The sequence below is a fragment of the Sus scrofa genome, chromosome 6 (assembly GCF_000003025.6).
Source record: "Sus scrofa isolate TJ Tabasco breed Duroc chromosome 6, Sscrofa11.1, whole genome shotgun sequence".
Lineage (NCBI taxonomy): Eukaryota > Metazoa > Chordata > Mammalia > Artiodactyla > Suidae > Sus > Sus scrofa.
This window is the reverse complement of record NC_010448.4, coordinates 4,529,069-4,548,725: the sequence shown is the minus strand read 5'-3', so window position 1 is coordinate 4,548,725 and position 19,657 is coordinate 4,529,069. Positions and strand designations below refer to the sequence as shown.

Here is a 19,657-nt window from a genome sequence, read left to right as displayed (position 1 = left end):
TCTGGTTTCTGACAATAGGTCCTTTTTGATCCAACATAACCTAGATTCTCAAATCCCTATTTTGTACCCAAAAGATTATTCAACTCAAAGCCTGTTTGGAAATAAAAAAACCCCTTAAAAATTTTAGGATTCCAAGGCAATTAATTATTTCCAGGCTAGCACGACACCAAAATGAAGCCTGCACCCCTACACCTACTCGTGGGTCCTCTCCCCTCACAACAAGGAGCCACCAGACGGCTCCAAGGTGACAAGAAGACCACGGCCTTCACTTGGGGGGACTTCCAGAAGTGACGGTGCCCTGTGAGCAACGGGTTACATGGTGACCCGGGCCAGGGGACTGGTTAGACAAGACCACTTAGGGGCTTAAAGTCAAAATACGGCCTTATGAAAACTAGTGACGAGCTGACTTTGCCTTGATTGGAAGGAAGGAGCCCCTTCCAGGTAACACAGACATGAGGTCAACCCTGCAGATGCAAACACATGAGAAATCCTGCCTTCTCATCCTTTTCAACGAGGGAAACCGGCCCTGACTTCCGACTACAGGAAATGACACACTTCACCATGAAGGGGGCTTCCGCTCTGAAATACAAAAGAGCAACGAGCACGGGGGGACGCGCCAGCCTGTGCGCTTCCCGAAGCCATCGAGGTCGCCGTGCACAGTCCCGCGGCCCCGTGCACGTGAGGGAGACGTGGTGTGGGGCTCCGGGCAGCTGCTGCCTTAGGCAAGGGCGGAGGCACCCCTCTTTGCTCCGAGCACACAGCAGAGTGTCACAGGCGTGAGGGCTGGCGGACACCGCCTCGTCCGCCTTCCCGGGTGATGCCTGTCCGTGGCTAAAAAAGCAAAACTGAAAGGAAAGACCTTTCTTCCCTTCTAATTCTTCAGGGAATTTCAGGAGATTACGCTGTGATATTCTTCATATTTACACAGTTTAGAACTGCAAAGGACAGTCAACGCTTTTCTAAAATTGTAGTATTCAGGCAATCCCAGGGGCAGAACAACTGGTGAGCAGTAACAAAAGTTTAAAGCAACAGTGAAGGTAGTTTAAAAAAAATCCACAAATATTCCAAAATCCCTCTTCTCTGTAGGAAATTCAACTTATTGGGCAGGGGTCACCATCCACATATTCGAGTTATCAGTGAGACACCGCCTTATCCTTCTGTGTGACCCCAAGAGCCACTACACACGGGTCGCACCTCAAGTACCATCAAACAGTGCCGTGCATTTTATACAAATCCATATGTTAATGGGGGGATCTTTTCGGGGGGGGGAACATCTTCTGGAATTAGAGGGTGCTGATGATGGCACAACTTGCGTACACACTGAAAATCACTGAGCTGTGCGTACTCGTCAAAGGGTTAATGCTACCATGTGTGAATTACATACACTCAAACTGTGGTCACAAAATTACAAAGGGGAGGACCCGCTGCAGCGCAGCGGAAACGAATCTGACTCGCATCCACAAGGATGCGGGTTCGATCCCTGGCCTCGTGCAGGGGGTTGAAGATCCGGCATTGCTGTGAGCTGGGGTGTAGGTCACAGACGCGGCTCGGGTCCCTCGTGGCTGTGGTGTAGGCCACCATCTGTGGCTCCGATGCAACCCCTAGCCTGGGAGCCTCCATATGCCATAGGTGCAGCCCTAAAAAGCAGAAAAATTAAAAATAAAAAACACATCAGAAAGGCAACGGGGAACCAAAAAACCTACGAACAGCATTCCTTACCTTGGTCTTTAAAGGTCTGTGTGATCACTATGCCATCTTCTGGAAACTTAGCAATGCTGCAGCCCGACGCGTAGTACACTAGAAAACAGGAGCTCAGAGTTAACCTGGAAACACTGAACGGGTGCATCAGGGTCTACTCATCTACCCAAGGCCTTGTGTGTTTCTGAAGATGGTTTTTAACCTTGAGAGAGGGGCTGCTATGACTGCCCGGTCACACAGACTACAAAGAATTACCTCAAAGTCCAAGCTAAGCACAATATGCTATTAATGGAAGGTTTCTGAGTAGATGTTCAAAGGCGGAGCCATCAGACTTGGGCTTAAGTCAGGACGAGCCGTGTCAGGGACAGTAAGGCTCAGGATGTTGTTTTAGAAACTAGCCACCGAAGTGAACAGAGTGGGGAAGATACTTCCTAAAGGAGCTGTGCAGAGTTATTCCACACACAGAACTTCATAAATCAGCAGGGAGCTGAGGGCTCTTTCCCCTCCGGAGGCACACAGGACGTGAAGAATCTCACAGTGGCGCCAGGATCAGGAGTGCTTGCCGGAGGGATTCTATTTGCAAACTGGAGGCAACTAGGCTCCAGCCAGCGTTGCAGGCCTCCCCCCCAAAGGCCCTGAGCAATTCGCTCTGCAGATCCCGCTCACGATGTGCCGTGACATCGGGCTCGCTCTCTCTCCGAACCCACACGGCTGCTGCTGGCCCATCTCTGGGGCTGGCGAGCCCTTCTACCAACAAACACAAACCCTTACTGTCATGGTTTGCCAAGGTGAAGTCCCCCTCGTACAGGCCATCGCTGAACCCCATGTTCCAGACTGAGAGCAGCTCGTTCAGGGCTGGGATGTTGGCTCCTCCAGTGTCCGGCATCCACCACTGCCTGTGAAGGTGACGGGTTAACGAGGGACTAGAGCAGCCCACATGCGCTTCATATCTTCACGACAAAACTGATTTCTCCAGCGGAGTCTGGCCTGTCTGCAGTGGGTTTCAGCTAAAGCGAACTGTCTGGGTCTGAGCAACACTACAGTGGAAATGCTCCAGCCAGTGTGCAGAATAAATCAAAGCTCAGTTTCATGAAACACGCTGCCTGTAACTCAAACACACTGCACAGAGAGCCTAGACCCCGAGAGGGTCAGTGAAAGAAAAAACAAGGGTGGAGTTCCCGTCGTGGCGCAGCGGAAACAAATCCGACTAGGAACCATGAGGTTGCGGGTTCGATCCCTGGCCTCCCTCAGTGGGTTAAGGAACCGGCGTTGCCGTGTACTGTGGTGTAGGTTGCAGAGGTGGCTTGGATCTGGTGTTGCTGTGGCTGTGGTGTAGGCCGGCGGCTACAGCTCAGATTAGACCCCTAGCCTGGGAACCTCCATATGCCGTAGGTGGGGCCCTAAAAAGACAAAAAAATAAATAAAAATAAAAAATTTTTAAAAAGAAGCTTAGGACATCCAAGTCCAACTCTAAAGAAAGAACGTGTATCATAAGCATGAGACAGTCACAACACACTGGCAACTCTTCAATGATAACTCATCAACTAGGCTGAAACGCACACAGGGTCAGCGCAAGAGACAGGAGATTGGAAGAGAAGGAAACCCAAACTTCGAGCTCCAGTGTAAGTTACCCTTTCAATCCGTACCTGGGCCAATGGGCAGGCCCCTGCTTCGCAACCACTGCCGAGAGCATGGCTACAGGGAAGGGAGCTTTCCTACCAGGAGTGTCAACCTGTGTGACACCGCCGTGGGCCCCAAAAACCAGGTTAAGTCTCTGAGGGGTGGAATTTAATTCCCATAAAGTCAAATTTCTTACCCAAAGATCAATTTGTATCAGTACCTCGTGTTTTCATCGTAAAACTTGACTTTCCTCATCACGGACGTGTTGTACCAGTCGCTGAAGACGATGAGTGAGAGGCCATTGTCCACGTCCCTGCGCAGCTTGGCCACCTCCTCGGGGAAGTACTCCTCCTCGCTGTCCACCAGGAGCAGAGTTCCTGAGGGACAGGGCACCCGGGTGAGAACGGCCCCCTCACCCACAGGACACCCCCGTTCCAGGATCGCAGCAGTTCGCGGCATCATCATCTCCAGTTACTGGCTTCCAATGTTTGGCCTGTGCCCCTGTTCCGCTTTCGAAGGGGGTGAAAGAGGCGCAGGGACTGACCGCACAGGACACCAGCCCGCGGCAGCCTGCAGCACGGGCGATGCCCGACGACGGATATCTCGCTTACTTGCAAAGAAGCAAAATTCCCTGCTAGTGTTTCTTTAATACAACAAAAGTGCACAACTCTTTGTCCCCAGTCATTCTGAAAGCCTCCCATTCCGGCTGAAGGTCAGGAACACGGGCTGCTCTCGGGGGCCTGGTCCTGGCCCCCTGGGACCGGGAGACCCTGGCCCGCCCCACGCCCTCCCTGGCTGAGCAGCGCCGCCCGGGCAGCAGCTCGTGGTTGCTCACCGTACTGACTGGCATCGAAGCATGTGAAGGGGGAGCCGAGGACTTCCACGAAGTAGCCCATGCTCCTCAGGTGCTGGTACATGTCCCTGAAGTTGGTGTGGATGTGGTCGCCGTTCCTGCAACACAGGAAGGCCCAGCACCAGGACCATCAGTGCCTGCTCAGAGGGAAGGCAACCGAAGAGCAGCTCCACCGCCCGCAGAGGCCCGGGAGCCCAGCCCTCTCTGGGCTCCTCGTAACATGGGTGTGAACAGGAGAGCCCCTCACGGCAGAGCAAGGACCTCAAAAGGGAAGACAAGCCCAAGCAAAGCTGTGTAAAGCGCACTGAAGCATCGCTTCGGCGGAGACAGACGTGTCAAAGGCCGGCAGCCGCCTGCACGGGACGAAGCCAGCAGGGGCACAGAGATGCTGGCAGCGACCTCGGGTGGCCACTGGGAAGTCTGACACGCGAAGAAGTCTGGCCAGGCAGCTACGGGGATTTTCAGCAAACTGTGACAGATGGAGCTCTTTAGCGATTCCGGGGACTGCTACCCGGAGGATGGAGCTGGGGGAGCAGGGACAGCCACAAGACTCATCAGGAAGCCCCCGACGCCGCAGGAAAGAGGTGAAGACACCCGCACACGGTGGAAGAGACAGCAGGACGCGGGCCATGTCTGGAGGAGGACCGCCAGATGCGCCGGCTGATTCAACAGGAGAAGCCAGGCAGGGGCGCCTCCCAGGCCTGCGGCGGCCCCACGACGGGGGTCTCACAGGAAGCAGGTGCCCGGGACCACAAGGCCCTGCGATGGACGCGGGTGAGCCCGGTCCTGCAGACAGGGAGCAGGGAGGAGGAAGAGGGCGCGGGTCCGGCAGCCGCTCACCAGTCCAAAGGGTCGTTCTTCATCCGCAGGTTGTCCCTGGGGAAGTAGCCGGGCGGGTAGCGCAGGTTGTGGTACTGGTCCCAGAGAACCCTCTTGCTTCGAGGAGGAGCAGGGATTATCTTCACCTTAATCGGGAGCTTCACGGTTGACGTCTGCTCTGCGCCGTTTTTGGACTGGAAAGAAACCACACTGAAACGTCTCTTTTGCCCAGAAGCACCTTTCAGGGTTTTCGGTTTGAAACCTCACTTCTACTTATCAATTTAACCTGAAGAGTCAAAACATAAGAATTTCTAATAACAGGAAAAGCAGGGAAAAACATTCGTGGACCATAATTAAGCCCATTCTGATTCTTCTTTCAAGGGTTTCAGACGTCAAGGTCCAGGCACGGGACCACAGCAGGGTCACCTTATTTACTGCCATCACTTTCAACTGGAAATCTGGCACCAAACGGCCCACCTGCACCTCACGCACCAAGGGGGCTGTTCCCCGGCTGCTCGCCAGGCCCCGGGCCCACCCCGCCCCTCACCTCCCAGAGCCCAGGCGCTCCACCGCCCCCCTCGTCCCCCCACCCCCGCCCTGCCCCGCGCCCCGCATGTACCTCCACCTCCGCCGGGGAAGCCACAGTGACCATGACGTGCCCCTGCGCGATGCCCTCCCAGGAGGCGGCTTTCTTGGTGACAGAGATGGAGATGGCCAGGTAGCCCGACCACGGCCACAACACTGAGGAGTAAGAGAAAGCGACCTCGATGTGGTCTCCGTTCTGCGGTAAGTAGGGCTGCCACTCGGGCTGCGGGAGGAAACACGCAGAGGCTGCGTGAGAAGCTCCGCCCTAAACCCCCGGGTGGGTGTTCGAGAACGCGGGCTGAACGGGCCGAGTGAGAGGACACGGACACGGAGCAGCCGACACCAAGGCCGAAGCCGCCGCGGGGATGGCGGGGCCGCCACACGCCAGCAGAATCTAGCCACGCTGGTGCTGACCAACTCCGGTTTCAAGGAGAATTTTTCTCCTAAGCCTAAAAAAGGGGGGTAGGGTGGGGGCGGGGCACACACGGTTCGACCAAGAGCTTCGATCTGATAGAGAACCCACACAGGCGAAAATTCTCAGATTTGGGCCGAGACCTCAACTGGCTGTGCGCTCAAAGAATCACATCACTCAAAGGAATAAAGGAACAGGACGGCATGTCACCAGTGAGATTCTGCAGCCAGTGACCCGGCGGGCAGAGCGCGAGCCGGCCAGGCCGCACGGAAGCTTCAGGAAGGGGGCAGGGGAGCCGAGGAGGAGAAACACAGAGCAGCTCTTACGATGAACCAGTCCTTCACGGCACCCGACGCGCCTCACTCCTCTCCCAACCCGGAGAGCAACAACAGACTCCCCCCCAAGGGAGTCTCCGCAGTAAAAAAGTGTGAAAAAGAAAACTATTTTGTAGGATAAAGAAATGTTACGTAGCATCATCAACAGTGAGAGAGGAAAGAGATTTTTAATAAGTGCTCTTGAGACCACTGGTTAACAACAGAGGAAAAAAATTAACCTTCATCTATCTCTCACATCATGAATCAAATTACCTCAGCACAGATGAAAACATTAACTATTTAACAAGCATAAAAGGAAAACGAGTGGAAAGTGAAATTTAGATTTTTTTTTTAACATTTCTGTAGGGATAAGTTTCTAATTTTTGAAACAACAGAAGCAATCACAAAAGATGAAAATTCAACTACATGAAAACATGAAACTTTGACAGGACCCCCCGACCACCAAAATCTTTTACTAAACCACCTCTAATGTCACAGAGACAAGAAAACAATAATCTGGGGGGTAGTTTTGCATGACTGACAACAATGGTTAATTTCTCCATGATGTGAAGATCTCACTGGATTGAGAGGGACAGTCTTGATCCAGTAAAAACGGGCCAAGGAAATGAAACGATAATTCACAGACGAGGAAATAGTCAGTCAACAAACATGCAGACACGCACCTTACCAATAAGGTGGATGGCACACGTTCAGCAAGGGGCCCACTTTCCCCATAGATTTAAGGTTAAAAGATGAGCCACAGAGGCGTTCCCGTCATGGCGCAGTGGTTAACGAATCCGACTAGGAACCATGAGGATGCAGGTTTGATCCCTGCCCTTGCTCAGTGGGTTAATGATCCAGCGTTGCCGTGAGCTGTGGTGTAGGTCACAGACACGGCTCGGATCCCGAGTTGCTGTGGCTCTGGCGTAGGCCGGCAGCTATAGCTCCGATTAGACCCCTAGCCTGGGAACCTCCATACGCCGCTGGAGCGGCCCAAGAAATGGCAAAAAGCCAAAAAAAATATATATATATATATACATATACACACACACAGGAGGTACAAAAGATGAGCCACAGAGAAACAGACCAACTGCCTCGACTGACAAAGTGGGGACAATCCACACAACGAAGCAGGATTCAGCCAACGGCCTCTGGATCCGCGCAGCGCGGAGGAGCCTCAGAGCCGTGAGGCTCAGCAGGGTTCCATTCGCTTCCACCCAATGTCCAGAAAAGGTAACTCCACAGAGACAGAAAGGGGATCAGGAGGTGCCGGGGTCTTGGGGTGGGGGGGAGGGAAGGGCCTGCTCACAGGGGCTTCGTCTTTGGGTGAGGAAAACATTCTGTAATTACAGGGTAGCATGGCGGCATCACTACTTGTGAATATACTGATAACCGCTGAACTGCCTGATTTAAAAGGTTCATTTTGTGGTATGCGAATTTTACCTCAATTTTAAAAACCTCACAAAATTGGGAAAACTAGACCTATCCCCTGAGCAGAGACACCGCCCGTCTGTGCATGGGCAGCAGCCGTCTGAGCTGACGGGGCTCTTTGCTGGGAAAGAATCTGGTTTTACGCACAAAGAGCCCGAACACGTTCATGCCTCTCACTCGGGAGCCTGGTCCAGGGAGTTTATAGCAAGAAAATAATTCAGAAGAAAAGAAAACCATATATGCAAAGGTATCCGGTATGGCGTTTACAGTTGCAAACCACCTACTGTTCCAGAAGAAACGGTAAACAAATTCTGATTAAACAATGCTACTGAGTAGTAAATAACCATTAAAAAGAATATTGGGGAGTTCCCGTCGTGGCACAGTGGTTAACGAATCCGACTAGGAACCACGAGGATGCGGGTGCGATCCCTGGCCTTACTCAGTGGGTTAAAGATCCGGCGTTGCCGTGAGCTGTGGTGTAGGTTGCAGACGCGGCTCGGATCCCGCGTTGCTGTGGGTCTGGCGTAGGCCGGTGGCTACAGCTCCGATTCAACCCCTAGCCTGGGAACCTCCATATGCCACGGGAGCGGCCCAAGAAATGGCAAAAAGACAAAAATAAATAAATAAATAAATAAAAAGAATATTGGTACTGTATACATAGCTATGTTCTTAAACATTTATAACACGAAAATTAAAAAAAAAAATCCACTAAATTTTTGCCCACCACACGAAGATAACAAAAAATATGTCTTTCAGATAAGAGCTACAAAGGACTACTTTTAAAAGTCGTGGTTCTGTTAGTGTGTGAAACTGAAGTCATTTTTCTGTTCTTTTTCTCTATCCTTTATTGTTGAGATAATGTTTACACGGTAAGAATAAAAAAAGACTATAAAAACAAAATTCACATAAACGCAAAGGCCCAGTGGTGCTCATTAAACAGTAACTGCAAGTGGGCCTTAAACCGCAGGTAGGAAGCTAAAGCTGAAGGCTCAACTGGAAGTCACTGATTCGGACGCCAAACTCCAGACTCCCCAGTCACAGAGCAGCGACCGCTACCGCTAATCCACCAGGACTTATCTGTCGGGGCCCCAGTGCCCCAGCGCCCCGACGGAGGAAGACCTGTCCCTTTCAACGTCAGGAGGACGTCCGGCCCTGCCCGGGCTCACGGCCAGCCAGAGGGCAGTCCCACCTTGTCCACGATTCTTCCCGTGACACCCAGGCCGTTGAGGATGGTGACGTTGACGATGGTGGGCATGCCGCCGTAGTAGAGGGGCTGCGAGCAGTAGGGCCACATGTAGGGGCACTCCGTCAGGTCGATGTAGCCGGGGCTCAAACTGAAACAGAGCACAGCGGGGAGGACGCGGCGTCAGCGACAGCACTGGGGCCACACGCCAGACGAAGGTGTCAGCGGGCGGGCCTGAGCCCGGGAGGCCGGCTCCCAGAGCTGCCCTCGCCTACGGTCCCTGCCCTGAGCCCTCCGGCCAGCCTGCTTGGACCACAGAACAGAGGGCGGCATGGCATCGCCTCTCCCTTTCTGCAAGCCTGGATGCTGCGGCTGCAGGGGTCCCAGCGCAGACCCTGGACTCCGTCTCAAATCACCAGGCCAAGATGGGCTTTTTAATAACTGGAGCTGGGACAGATGGCCCTTTGGCAAAAGAGAGAATTAGAGCCACACCTCCCACCACACACAAGAATAAAATCCAAAAGGATCAGGGTCTCAAGTAAATAAAGGAAAGCAAACGAGTCACAGAAAAAAACATGGGCCACTCTCTTTGACCTCAGTACAGAGAAAGGCATTCTGCGCTCCAATTCCAGGAGCAATAACAACAACAAAAGTCTAACAAATCTGGCTATCGAAAGAGAAAAGAGAAAAAAGGAGTTCCTGTCGTGGCGCAGCAGAAATGAATCCAACCAGGAACCATGAGGTTGTGGGTTTGATCCCTGGCCTTGCTCAGTGGGTTAAGACCTGGTGCTGCCGTGAGCTGCGGGGTAGGTTGCAGACGTGGCTCGGATCCCGCATTGCTGTGGCTGGGGTGTAGGCTGGCAGCTGTAGCTTTGATTAGATTCCTAGCCTGGGAGCCTCCATATGCCGCAGGTGCAGCCCTAAAAAGACAAAACAAAACAAAACCCCCAAAAAACGCATGGCCAAAAACAACTTTCACAAAGTCAAAAGATAACTGATAAACTGGGAGAAATACCTGAAGTAAAGGTATGAGGGAAGAATGCTTAAAAAACCAAGGGACAAAAACTCCAGAGAAAAAGAAAGTGGGTAAAAGAAACGAACAGACCTCACCAAAAGATGTAAACATGGCCCTTAACCATAGACAAAGTGTGTGACTTCATTCATAACCTGAGAAATGCAAATTAAAACTCCACGGAGAAGCCATTTCTCATGTGTCAGAGGGGCAGCAAGTTGCAAGTCTGAGTGGACACTGCCTGTGAGGCTCCGGGCAGACAGCTCCAACAAGACTGAAATACACAGGCACAAGCAGCTGAAAGTTCCAAAATATTGGAAACAATTTAAATGCCCATATGTAACAAAGACACACTAAAGAGCTATAAAAAAGGAGGAGAGAGGCTCTGGCTCTGAATGAGTACAAAGTGATTTTCAGGGGAGTGCTAAGTCAAAAAGCACAAGAGTATTTACAGTAAGGCTATCCTTCAGGTAAGAAAGGAGATAGAAGGTGACAGGTATGTATCTGTCCACTTGTGAAGAAAGAAATACAAGGAGGATAAACCCAAAGCTACTGAGGTTGTCACTTACACGGATGCAGGGACCAGGGCAGTGACAACGGGGACAGAAGGCTGAAGGGAGCGACACCTGGCCAGGTGCAGAGCTATGGTCATGTTTCACACTCGAGGCATAACTCGCTGAAATCAACCAGGATGAGGGGGATCCAAAAAGAAACACATTACGAATAAACTCGACCGCATCACAAACAAAGAGCAAAACCAGACTGACAAGGGGGTGTGGGAGGAAGAAAGAAATGACCCTAACTTTGGAAAACGGCACACTCCTCTATACAGCTAAAGAGGGAGAGAACTGTACCCAGGACTTCCCGTTGTGGCGCAGCGGAAACGAATCCGACCAGGATCCATGAGGTTGTGAGTCTGATCCCCGGCCTCACTCAGTGGGTTAAGGATCCGGTGTTGCCGTGAGCTGTGGTGTAGGTTTCAGACGTGGCTTGGGTCCCAAGTTGCTGTGGCTGTGGTGCAGACCAGTAGCTGCAGTTCTGATTGGACCCCTAGCCTGGAAACCTCCATATGCCATGGGTGCAGCCCTAAAAAAAGACAAAAGATGATTAAAAAAAAAAAAAAAAAAAAAAAAAGAACTGTGTACAAATACCACTCTCTAGTTAGTAAATCTGTTGTTACCAGCAGTTCTAAAACTAGTTGCCATGTACATGCTAGGATTGTGGGGAGTTCCCATCGTGGCGCAGCGGTAACGAACCTGACTAGCGTCCACGAGGATATGGGTTCAATCCCTGGCCTTGCTCAGAGGGTTAAGGATCAAGCGTTGCCGTGAGCTGTGATGTAGGTCACAGACGTGGCTCAGATCCTCTGTCGCTGTGGCTGCGGCGTAGGCTAGGAGCTGAAGCTCCGATTTGACCCCTAGTCTGGGAACCTCCATGTGCCACACAGGCAGCCCTAAAAAGCAAACCAAAAAAAAAAAAAAGAAAAGAAAGAAAGAAACACCGTGAGGAACCGACCAGGTTCCTTGCTGCTGGAGGAAGGATCACTAACGACAGCCGTGGTGAGAGGTGGCATCAGGAGACACGTGAGCTCACGGACAGACGCAGCGGCAGGTACAGGTGTGTGTGCAGACACTCCCGGCTCTGCCTGCCAAGAGGCTACCAAGAGCACGCCTGGTGCCCAGGTGCCAGTTTCTAAACCCCACTCTCCAATGAAAGGACCAGGAGGCTTGGACTAAAAACCAACACCAACACCAGGCAAGGAAATGCTGCCAAAATGTGAGAATGTGGCCCCAGCTGATGGAGACGTGCTGAAAAGCCATGGCAGTAAATGGGAGGAGCTGCAGAGAGCCAACCTGGGACAAGAGGAGCGACAAAATAAACAATGGCATTAACAGACTATAATCCACAGAGCAAGGCAAGTATTTATGCGTCCCTACTGATGTAACTGAGTAAAGAAATAAACGAGAGAAGAGCAGCTCACCCTTAAAGCAGAATTTCAACTAATAAACGAAGAAGGAATGAGAAAGAGAATCAGCACAGGGCAACGGCTGCAGTAATAACTGTCACGGGCAGGAACCATCAATGACCCCATGAGTGCAAGTGTGTTAAGAAATAAGACCGGGAGTTACCGTCGTGGCGCAGTGGTTAACAAATCCGACTAGGAACCATGAGGTTGCGGGTTCGGTCCCTGCCCTTGCTCAGTGGGTTAACGATCCGGCGTTGCCGTGAGCTGTGGTGTAGGTTGCAGACGCGGCTCGGCTCCTGCGTTGCTGTGCCTCTGGCGTAGGCCGGTGGCTACAGCTCCGATTCGGCCCCTAGCCTGGGAACCTCCATATGCCGCGGGAGTGGCCCAAGAAATAGCAACAACAACAACAACAACAACAAAAGACAAAAAGACAAAAGACAAAAAAAAAAAAAAAAAAAAAAGAGAAATAAGACCACCTTCGAGTGGGTCCCCACAGGACACCGGGTGGTCACAGAGGGACAAAGAGCAATGTCAGTGGACCCCTGGCAGAGCCAGCACCGCACCAGCTCTCCTGCAGTGGAACCCAGCTGATGGACCCTTCTGGACCCTCCTGGACCTTCCACCTCGCCTGTGCTGAAGCCGGAGCCCAGAGAGTGCCAGGCCAGGGCCGCCCCTGGGGACACAGGCGCCTCTGATGGTGACTCTGATTCCGGGACTCCCCAGGAGCAGGATTTCAGCCCTGTACTGGGTGAGGGTTCCCTCCCCTCTCCTCCCTCCTCCCGGGCTCCTCCCTGTGGACGTCTAAGCCCACGGTGGCGTCTGCTTCCTGGAGCGTGCAGGCGGACACATCACTGAAAACTAACGATGGAGAGAACACCTCCCACAATGAAAGGAAGGACACCAAGGCACTGTCCCAACTGGGGGAAATGAAGGACACGTGATGACTACATGCGACAAGGATGCTGGACTGAATCCTGGACCAGGAAGCAGAACGTTAACGATCACGTTTAAGTTCCAGGCCCCGAGGCCTGTGCTGTAACAGCTACACCCGGGGAGCTGGTGAAGGATGCGCGAGTCCACATGTACTGATAAGGTTTAAAACCTTGTAAATCTAAAATCAAAAATAAAAAGTGAAAAAGAACTCTGGTCAGGGAGCTCCCTCAATGGTTCGGCAGTAATGAACCGGATTAGCAGCCATGAGGACGTGGGTTTGACCCCTGGCCCCCCTCAGTGGGGTGACAATCCAGCATTGCCATGAGCTGTGGTATAGATGCGGCTCAGATCTAGGTTGCTGTGGCTGTGGTGTAGGCCAGCGGCAACAGCTCCAATTTGACCCCTAGTCTGGGAACCTCCATATGCCACACAAAGACCCCCCCACCTCAAAAAAAAAAAAAAAAAAAAAAAAAAAAAAGAATTCTGGCCAAAGATATATAACCTTGAGAAAGCTTATAATGACAAAGCATCAGATGAACTCCCATCAAGAGACAGTCAAGAGAGTAAAAGGCCAGCCCTGCCAGAGGACTAAGAGTCGTGAAGGACAACAGGACAGATGTACCATCAGAGGGCGGGGAGACCAGGCAGACACAGTGACTGCACACGATGTGGGGCCTGGACCCCGGACCAGAAAAGGAACACGAGGGGTGGTGGGCCCCTGCGCATTGGACCGCAGCGTAGTCACAGCATCAAGGAGCACCTGTTAACTCTGGCAGCAGGGTCACCGGCAGTGAAGGCGCTGGCTTCAGGGGAAGCTGAGGACGAGGATGGGAGAACATTCATACTACTTAAGCAAATTTCTGTAAATTTAAGATTATTTCAAAAGAAAGTTGTTATAAAGTAAGGAAAAATAGGAATTCACTACCTTAACCCACTTATGTTACAAATAAGAAAGTAGAGGAGTTCCCGTTGTGGCTCAGTGGTTAAAGAACCTGACTAGGATCCATGAGGATGCAGGTTCGATCCCTGGCCTTGCTCAGTGGGGTAAGGGTCTCGTGTTGCCATGAGCTGTGGTGTAGGCCACAGACTTGGCTCAGATCCTGGCATTGCTGTGGCTGGGGTGTAGGCCGGCAGCAACAGCTCCAAGTAGACCCCTAGCCTGGGAACCTCCATATGCTGTGAGTGTGGCCCTAAAAAGACAAAAGACAAAAAAAAAAAAAAAAAGTGGAGAGCAGTCCTGTGGCACCACTCGAGCAGAGGCAGCGGCATGACATTCTCCCTGAGGCCCCCGAGCACCACGTGACAGGGACTGGCCAACACTGGGTGCCGAGGGCGCCCAGGGCAGAGGAGAAAGGGCTGCCGAGGAGGAGAGCACACCAACCTGGCCTGCGGCTTGTAGCTGCTGAGGATCTGGTAGGCTCGGAGGAGGTCCAGCTTGCCGTGGCCCTGCTCGAACATATTGACGCCAGGAAGCCTGCGGGCGGACGCGATCAGGGCCTGCTTCATGCTGGCCGGGTTCACCAGCTCCCGTTTCTGGACTGTGCTGCGGGGAAACCACACACTGGCTCACCTTCTCCACAAGAAGGAAAACCAGACGCCCCCCAACCTGCAGATGCGCCATCGTGCGACCGCCAGTCCTGTTCTCTACGTCACAGCAGCTTCCTCGATGCCAGATGAGTGGGAACAGGCTCATTTCCGCACCTGCCTTGGGCTGACCACGTGACCACCTTCTGCGTAGGGGGTGACGACAGGGACTCCGGGGGCCAGAGCCCGTTTCTACCAAGGTGACCAGGAAAACCCGTTCCCCCAGCTCAACAAAGTCGACCCTAGCAGTTACAGGCTCCTGAGGGGAAGGGAAGAGGCCAGTGGCCGCAGCCCGGAGGGGGAAGGACGGATGGAGGCAGGTCCTGTGGGGACTCCAAGCAGCGCGGGCAAGAGGCCCGGCCTTGAGTCGGGCCCGCTGCTCCACCAGCCGGTTGTGTCTGGAGGGTGGCGCCCGCTGGAGGGCTGGTCATCAGAACACGTCTGGACGCGGCAGTGGCACCAGGCACCTGCACCTGCTTTGGAACCCGAGCATTCAAACCCGCATTTCCGTGTATCTACATATTACAGGTACGGGGAAATCTGAACCCCTAAATGCAGGGGAGGAAGTCAAGTGAAAACGAAGCAGAACTTACTCTGCTAAGGTGCTACGTATTTTTCTACGCTGACAGCTGGTCTCGGTGTGGGTGGTTTCTCTAAGAGCTCTAGACAGGGAATCTGACTGAGGAGACGCGAGGGGAGGAAGGTGGGATCAGGTCTCACAGAAACGAGGACTGCTGGCGGCTCAGCCGCAGGCCGACAGAGCGAGGCCAGGCTCGGGCTCGGGCTCGGGCTCGGGCCCCGGTGGGGCTCCGAGGCTGGGCACTGAGGAGGAGCTTCCCTGTGGCTCGGCCCCTACGAGGAGCTACTTCTCGCACCATCAAGGCACTTCTGACCCACCACAGAGGCATGTGCTCTGCTGCAGGGAGAGGAGGGAAGCGGCGGTTTCCTGGATCCTGCAAACATCTGGACTCGAGAGGCCACGGGCTGCGAGTGGAAAACGAGCGCCTCCCTCCGAGGCCACTGACAGCAGGGAGAGCTGACGGGCCGACGGTGGAGCCTGGAACCTCCCCCCGCCCACAACCACGCCGGGAAGACGGGAACCGCGTTGTGCTCCCATAACCAGCAAGGCGGGGAACGGGAGCACCGGCTCAACCCCGCTCCCGGCCAGGACCAAGCCCCAGCGGAGCAGGCGGCCTGGGCCTGCGTTCCCGCCACTCTCTCACTGTGTGGAACACGGGGCGGGCAAAACCACGGGGAGAAAAGACGGTGTTGCTAACAAGCATGCGGTCATTCTCCAAAGACGACACTGGCCAATGTCAACATTTTTAAGGCTCTGGCTCTGGGCGGGAGGGGAAGGCAGGAAGGAGAGAAAGTGACCCGCATGGAACACTACTAACAACGGAGCCACACCAGGAGCTGCATCAACGGAAACTCACTTGCTTTAAAGAGAATTTAGAACGTAAGGACACTTATTAGGATTTGCCCATTTTATTTTAATTTTACATCATTTAATAACTTTCAAATGTGCAGAGTTTTATGTTATTACAACACAAAAGCTCAACGAAAGACTCACCTAGATTTTTTTTTAAAAAAAAGTTATTTTGAAGACAAATACAAAATAAGAGCTCGCTCCAAAGACATTTTCCTGTAACTGAGGATAAGGCACCTGGCCGGCCTGAATGGGCCACATGTGAGCGCCAGGCCTGGTCCACTACTTTTGCCAACTGCCTTCCAGTTTCACTGCAAAGTTAAGGGCCAGTGACTCAGCTCCACCCCAACCGTACACGGGGTTCAATGAGACAAGGAAATAAATTAAACAGAGACATTTGTCTCACGACAGAGCGATGACCAGCCCAACAGCACCTGTGCTAACACAGGACACGAAAAGGCAAGTCCCCGAGGAAAGGGAGAAAGTGGCCAGGCAAGGCCTGATTCTGTTCCCTGCCCGCAGACTGGAAGCACCAAAATTTCTCTTATAAAAAAAACCGGAGCACAGACCACACGGCACACGGAGAATGTGTGTCTTCCTCCATGACGCTGGGAGCCTGAAACTGCTCTAAAAAAGCCTGACAGCAACACAAGAGCGGGCAACAGGGGTGCCGCCCTGAGGCTGGGGTCTACAGACGGCGCTCAGGCCCTGCTCACAGCGGCCAGTCCACTATCAAGAGCGACCTCTGCCCCTTCTGGAGATGAAGCAGCAGAGACGGGGTGAGGCCACAGGGCCTGCCCCTCCATCAGACCCAGCTGGCGACAAGCAAGACCCAGCTCCATTCTGCTGAAGCCACCTCCTCCCTGCCCGGCCACACTCACCTCACAAGCAAGGTGACAGCACCGGCCACCACCGGGGAAGCCACGCTGGTCCCCGAGAGGGCCCGGCACCCGCCTTTCACACCGGAGCCCCTCACTCCAGCACCATAGGTGACAATGTCAGGCTTCATGCGGCCATAGCCTCCTGGCAGCTCCTACAAACAGAAAAAGTGTGGGTTCTCTCACAGCACATGCAGGGGCACACAGCCACTTGTAGCTATGAGTGGAGAAAACCAGAGCAGAAGTGCGGGTTAGCTAAATATGGTGCAACCTTGTATGGACTGGCTTTAATCTGAAATTTACTGCAAATGAGAGGAAGCTTAAATAATAATACAGAAAATAAATTATTGTTGGTGTGTTTTAAATAACCAGTATAATAGTAATGCCATAAAGCCTTTTAAAAACATGTATTTTAAATTTTGCTAACATGCAAGACTGGAAACTGATTTCTAAGTAACTTAAAAATTAGAAATATGTTAGGAAAATCAGGAAATTAAAATGAAAAATAAGGAAAGAAAGAAACACTTTTCTTTACAAGTTAAAGAGCACATGGTATGACTGGATATTTCAACCTGTCACCAGAGGGGAAAGACAATGCACAATAGTCAGTGTGACTAACCTGGGAGACGCTTTTAACTCATAACTTTCTTAAGTTTCCCAAATATTGGGGCAAAATGAGAATTGCGATAGGACCTTATATTCTGTTAAAAAAAAAAAAAAAAAAAAGGTACACCAATTTGGAGTGAAAAAACCCCTCCTGGTGATCAAACATAAATGGCTCTGGACACACGAAAGAGCCACTGCAGCTTCGCACGTGATTCGCAAACAGTCCTCCAGATGCCGTTAAAGCACAGGCCTGGGAGTTCGCGTCGTGGCTCAGCAGTAGCAAACCCGACTGGTATCCATGAGGATGCAGGTTCAATCCCTGGCCTCGATCAGTGGGTTAAGGATTCCATGGTGCCATGAGCCACAGCATAGGCTGCAGATGCAACTTGGATCCAGCGTTGCTCTGGCCATGATGTAGGCTGGCAGCTGCAGCTCCAATTCAACCCATATCCTGGGAACTTCCATATGCCACCAGTGTGGCCCTAAAATGCAAAAAAAAAACCAAAAACAAACAAACAAACCCCCCCAAAACAGGAGAACAAAACCACAGGCCTAGATGAGCCTGAAGAGAACAGATGGGTTAGAGCTACAGGACAAGGGCAGGACAGGGGCCCAGGCACTGCGTAAGGGAGCAGCAGAGTAAAGCCAGCCCCGGCCGCATGGGGAGAGGAGGACATGTCAGCTGCGTAACTAAAGCTCTTGCAGCTGAACTGACTTCTGGAACCCTTTCGATTCTGTCCAGGCAGATGCAGGGACCTCCACGTCAGTCGACTCGGCCCTCAGCTGTTCTCATCAGCTTCTCCCAAGGCCAAAAAACGACCCAGCCAGCATGGAGCACTGTTCCCTTTCGACCGTTAGGACCAGTGGGTGGGAAGCTAACGGACCTAAATAACAAGCTACTCAGAAGCAAGTTGAAGAGAAGCGGAGCCGGGAAACAGAACTGGCCCCTGCCCAGGGTGCCACGGTGCCACGGCAGATGCCGAGGAACCAGGAGTGCGTGTTCTGTGGCCGGGTGCCTCCCAGGCGGCTGTCCTCCCCGTGCTCAGGGACACACCCGAGGCCCTCGCACCAGCGACACATCCGACCGACGCGGCCCGGCCTACCCAGGTGGTCATGCCCCGCGAGGAGAAGCGGGCGATGTTGTCCTCAAAGTCAATGCCGCCCACTCCGATCACGTCCATCTGGTCCGCAGGGTTGTTCAGAGTGCTGCAGGGAGGCACAGAACACGGGGAGGCACAACCGTAAATTCAGACTCATTCGAATAAGGGTGAGAGCTCCTAGCAAGGTCTCAGGCTGCAGCAAGCTCTTCTGGGACAAGCTCACTGGCACCTCTGCCTGGCTCGGGTGTTCCCCTGCACCGGGGACACCCCGTCCTTCCTTCTCTCCCTGTCAACGTAGCCCACTCCGGGCTAAGACGCGCTTTTTCCCTCACTACGGCCAGGCGCGAAGGACTGCCCTTCCTGAACCTCGCAAGACTCCCACGCCCATCACCTGCGTACACATCCCCACGTCACTTCCAAACGGCTGCACGGTGTCCTCGGCCTCCCCAGCTGGGTTCCAGACTTCTCGGGGGAGGAACTGCAGCCACACACCTGCACCCACCCTGGTCAGAAACTCAAAGTGCCCAACTCAGCGCGTGCAGGTGCTCCCCCCACCTCCTGGGAATTGTGGGGACCACTGTCACCGCAGCGTCATCTGAGCTCCTCAGCAGGGACATGGATGCACAGGGAAACACCACGCAATCCTCCCCCCAGCCCTCAACATTCATGGGCATGAACTAGATCTGCAAAAAAGTGACGGTGGGACGGACAATGACAAAAACGTATAATCTAGAGGGTCAGGATGTAACTCACGATGAAGCTGAGCTGCTCGAAAGTATAACAACCACTTGTGAAAGGGTAACACTGCACTCCCGAGCGTTACCTATTTCAGCTCCACCACCAAAATATGAACGCTTGAACCACAACTGGTCCCAAGCTACTGTTTTTAAGCCACACCAGTCAACCCTGGCATGGCCTTCTTAGCTCTCTGCCACCAACATGCCACCAGCCAGTTGTTCAGAGGCACAGACAGTGATTTTTTTTTTTTACAGGCTGACAGTACAAGTTTATAAATTTCTATGACATCCCAGAGCAGAGAGGAGGAGAAGAGTCCCTGACAGAACTTCACATTCACGTTGATACCGAAGATGCCACCTCGCCGTCCCTGCACTTAGCGTGCTTTAAACCCTAAACTCCAAGGGAAAGCTGCAGGCAGCATCTTCGCTGGCGCTGGAAGGGGGACGTGCAGCTGCAGACTCCCTGGCGCCATGAGAGCCGAGGGCCAAGAGGGGAG

The 19,657-nt window shown here is 52.9% G+C and overlaps 1 protein-coding gene across 2 annotated transcripts in view; it reads right to left on the bottom strand.

The window, feature by feature from the left end:
* Positions 1-19,657, bottom strand: part of MBTPS1 (membrane bound transcription factor peptidase, site 1) — a 55,072-nt gene that overhangs the window by 9,876 nt on the left and 25,539 nt on the right. For both annotated transcript variants that reach the window (XM_005664321.3, XM_021093728.1), the window contains 10 exons: positions 18,427-18,529; positions 16,721-16,872; positions 14,208-14,369; positions 8,922-9,066; positions 5,610-5,798; positions 5,012-5,184; positions 4,154-4,269; positions 3,539-3,695; positions 2,470-2,594; positions 1,720-1,797 (listed from right to left, as the gene is read on the bottom strand). In XM_005664321.3, coding sequence (XP_005664378.1) covers positions 1,720-1,797; positions 2,470-2,594; positions 3,539-3,695; positions 4,154-4,269; positions 5,012-5,184; positions 5,610-5,798; positions 8,922-9,066; positions 14,208-14,369; positions 16,721-16,872; positions 18,427-18,529 — 1,400 coding nt within the window. The remainder of the gene's footprint in view (positions 1-1,719; positions 1,798-2,469; positions 2,595-3,538; positions 3,696-4,153; positions 4,270-5,011; positions 5,185-5,609; positions 5,799-8,921; positions 9,067-14,207; positions 14,370-16,720; positions 16,873-18,426; positions 18,530-19,657) is intronic.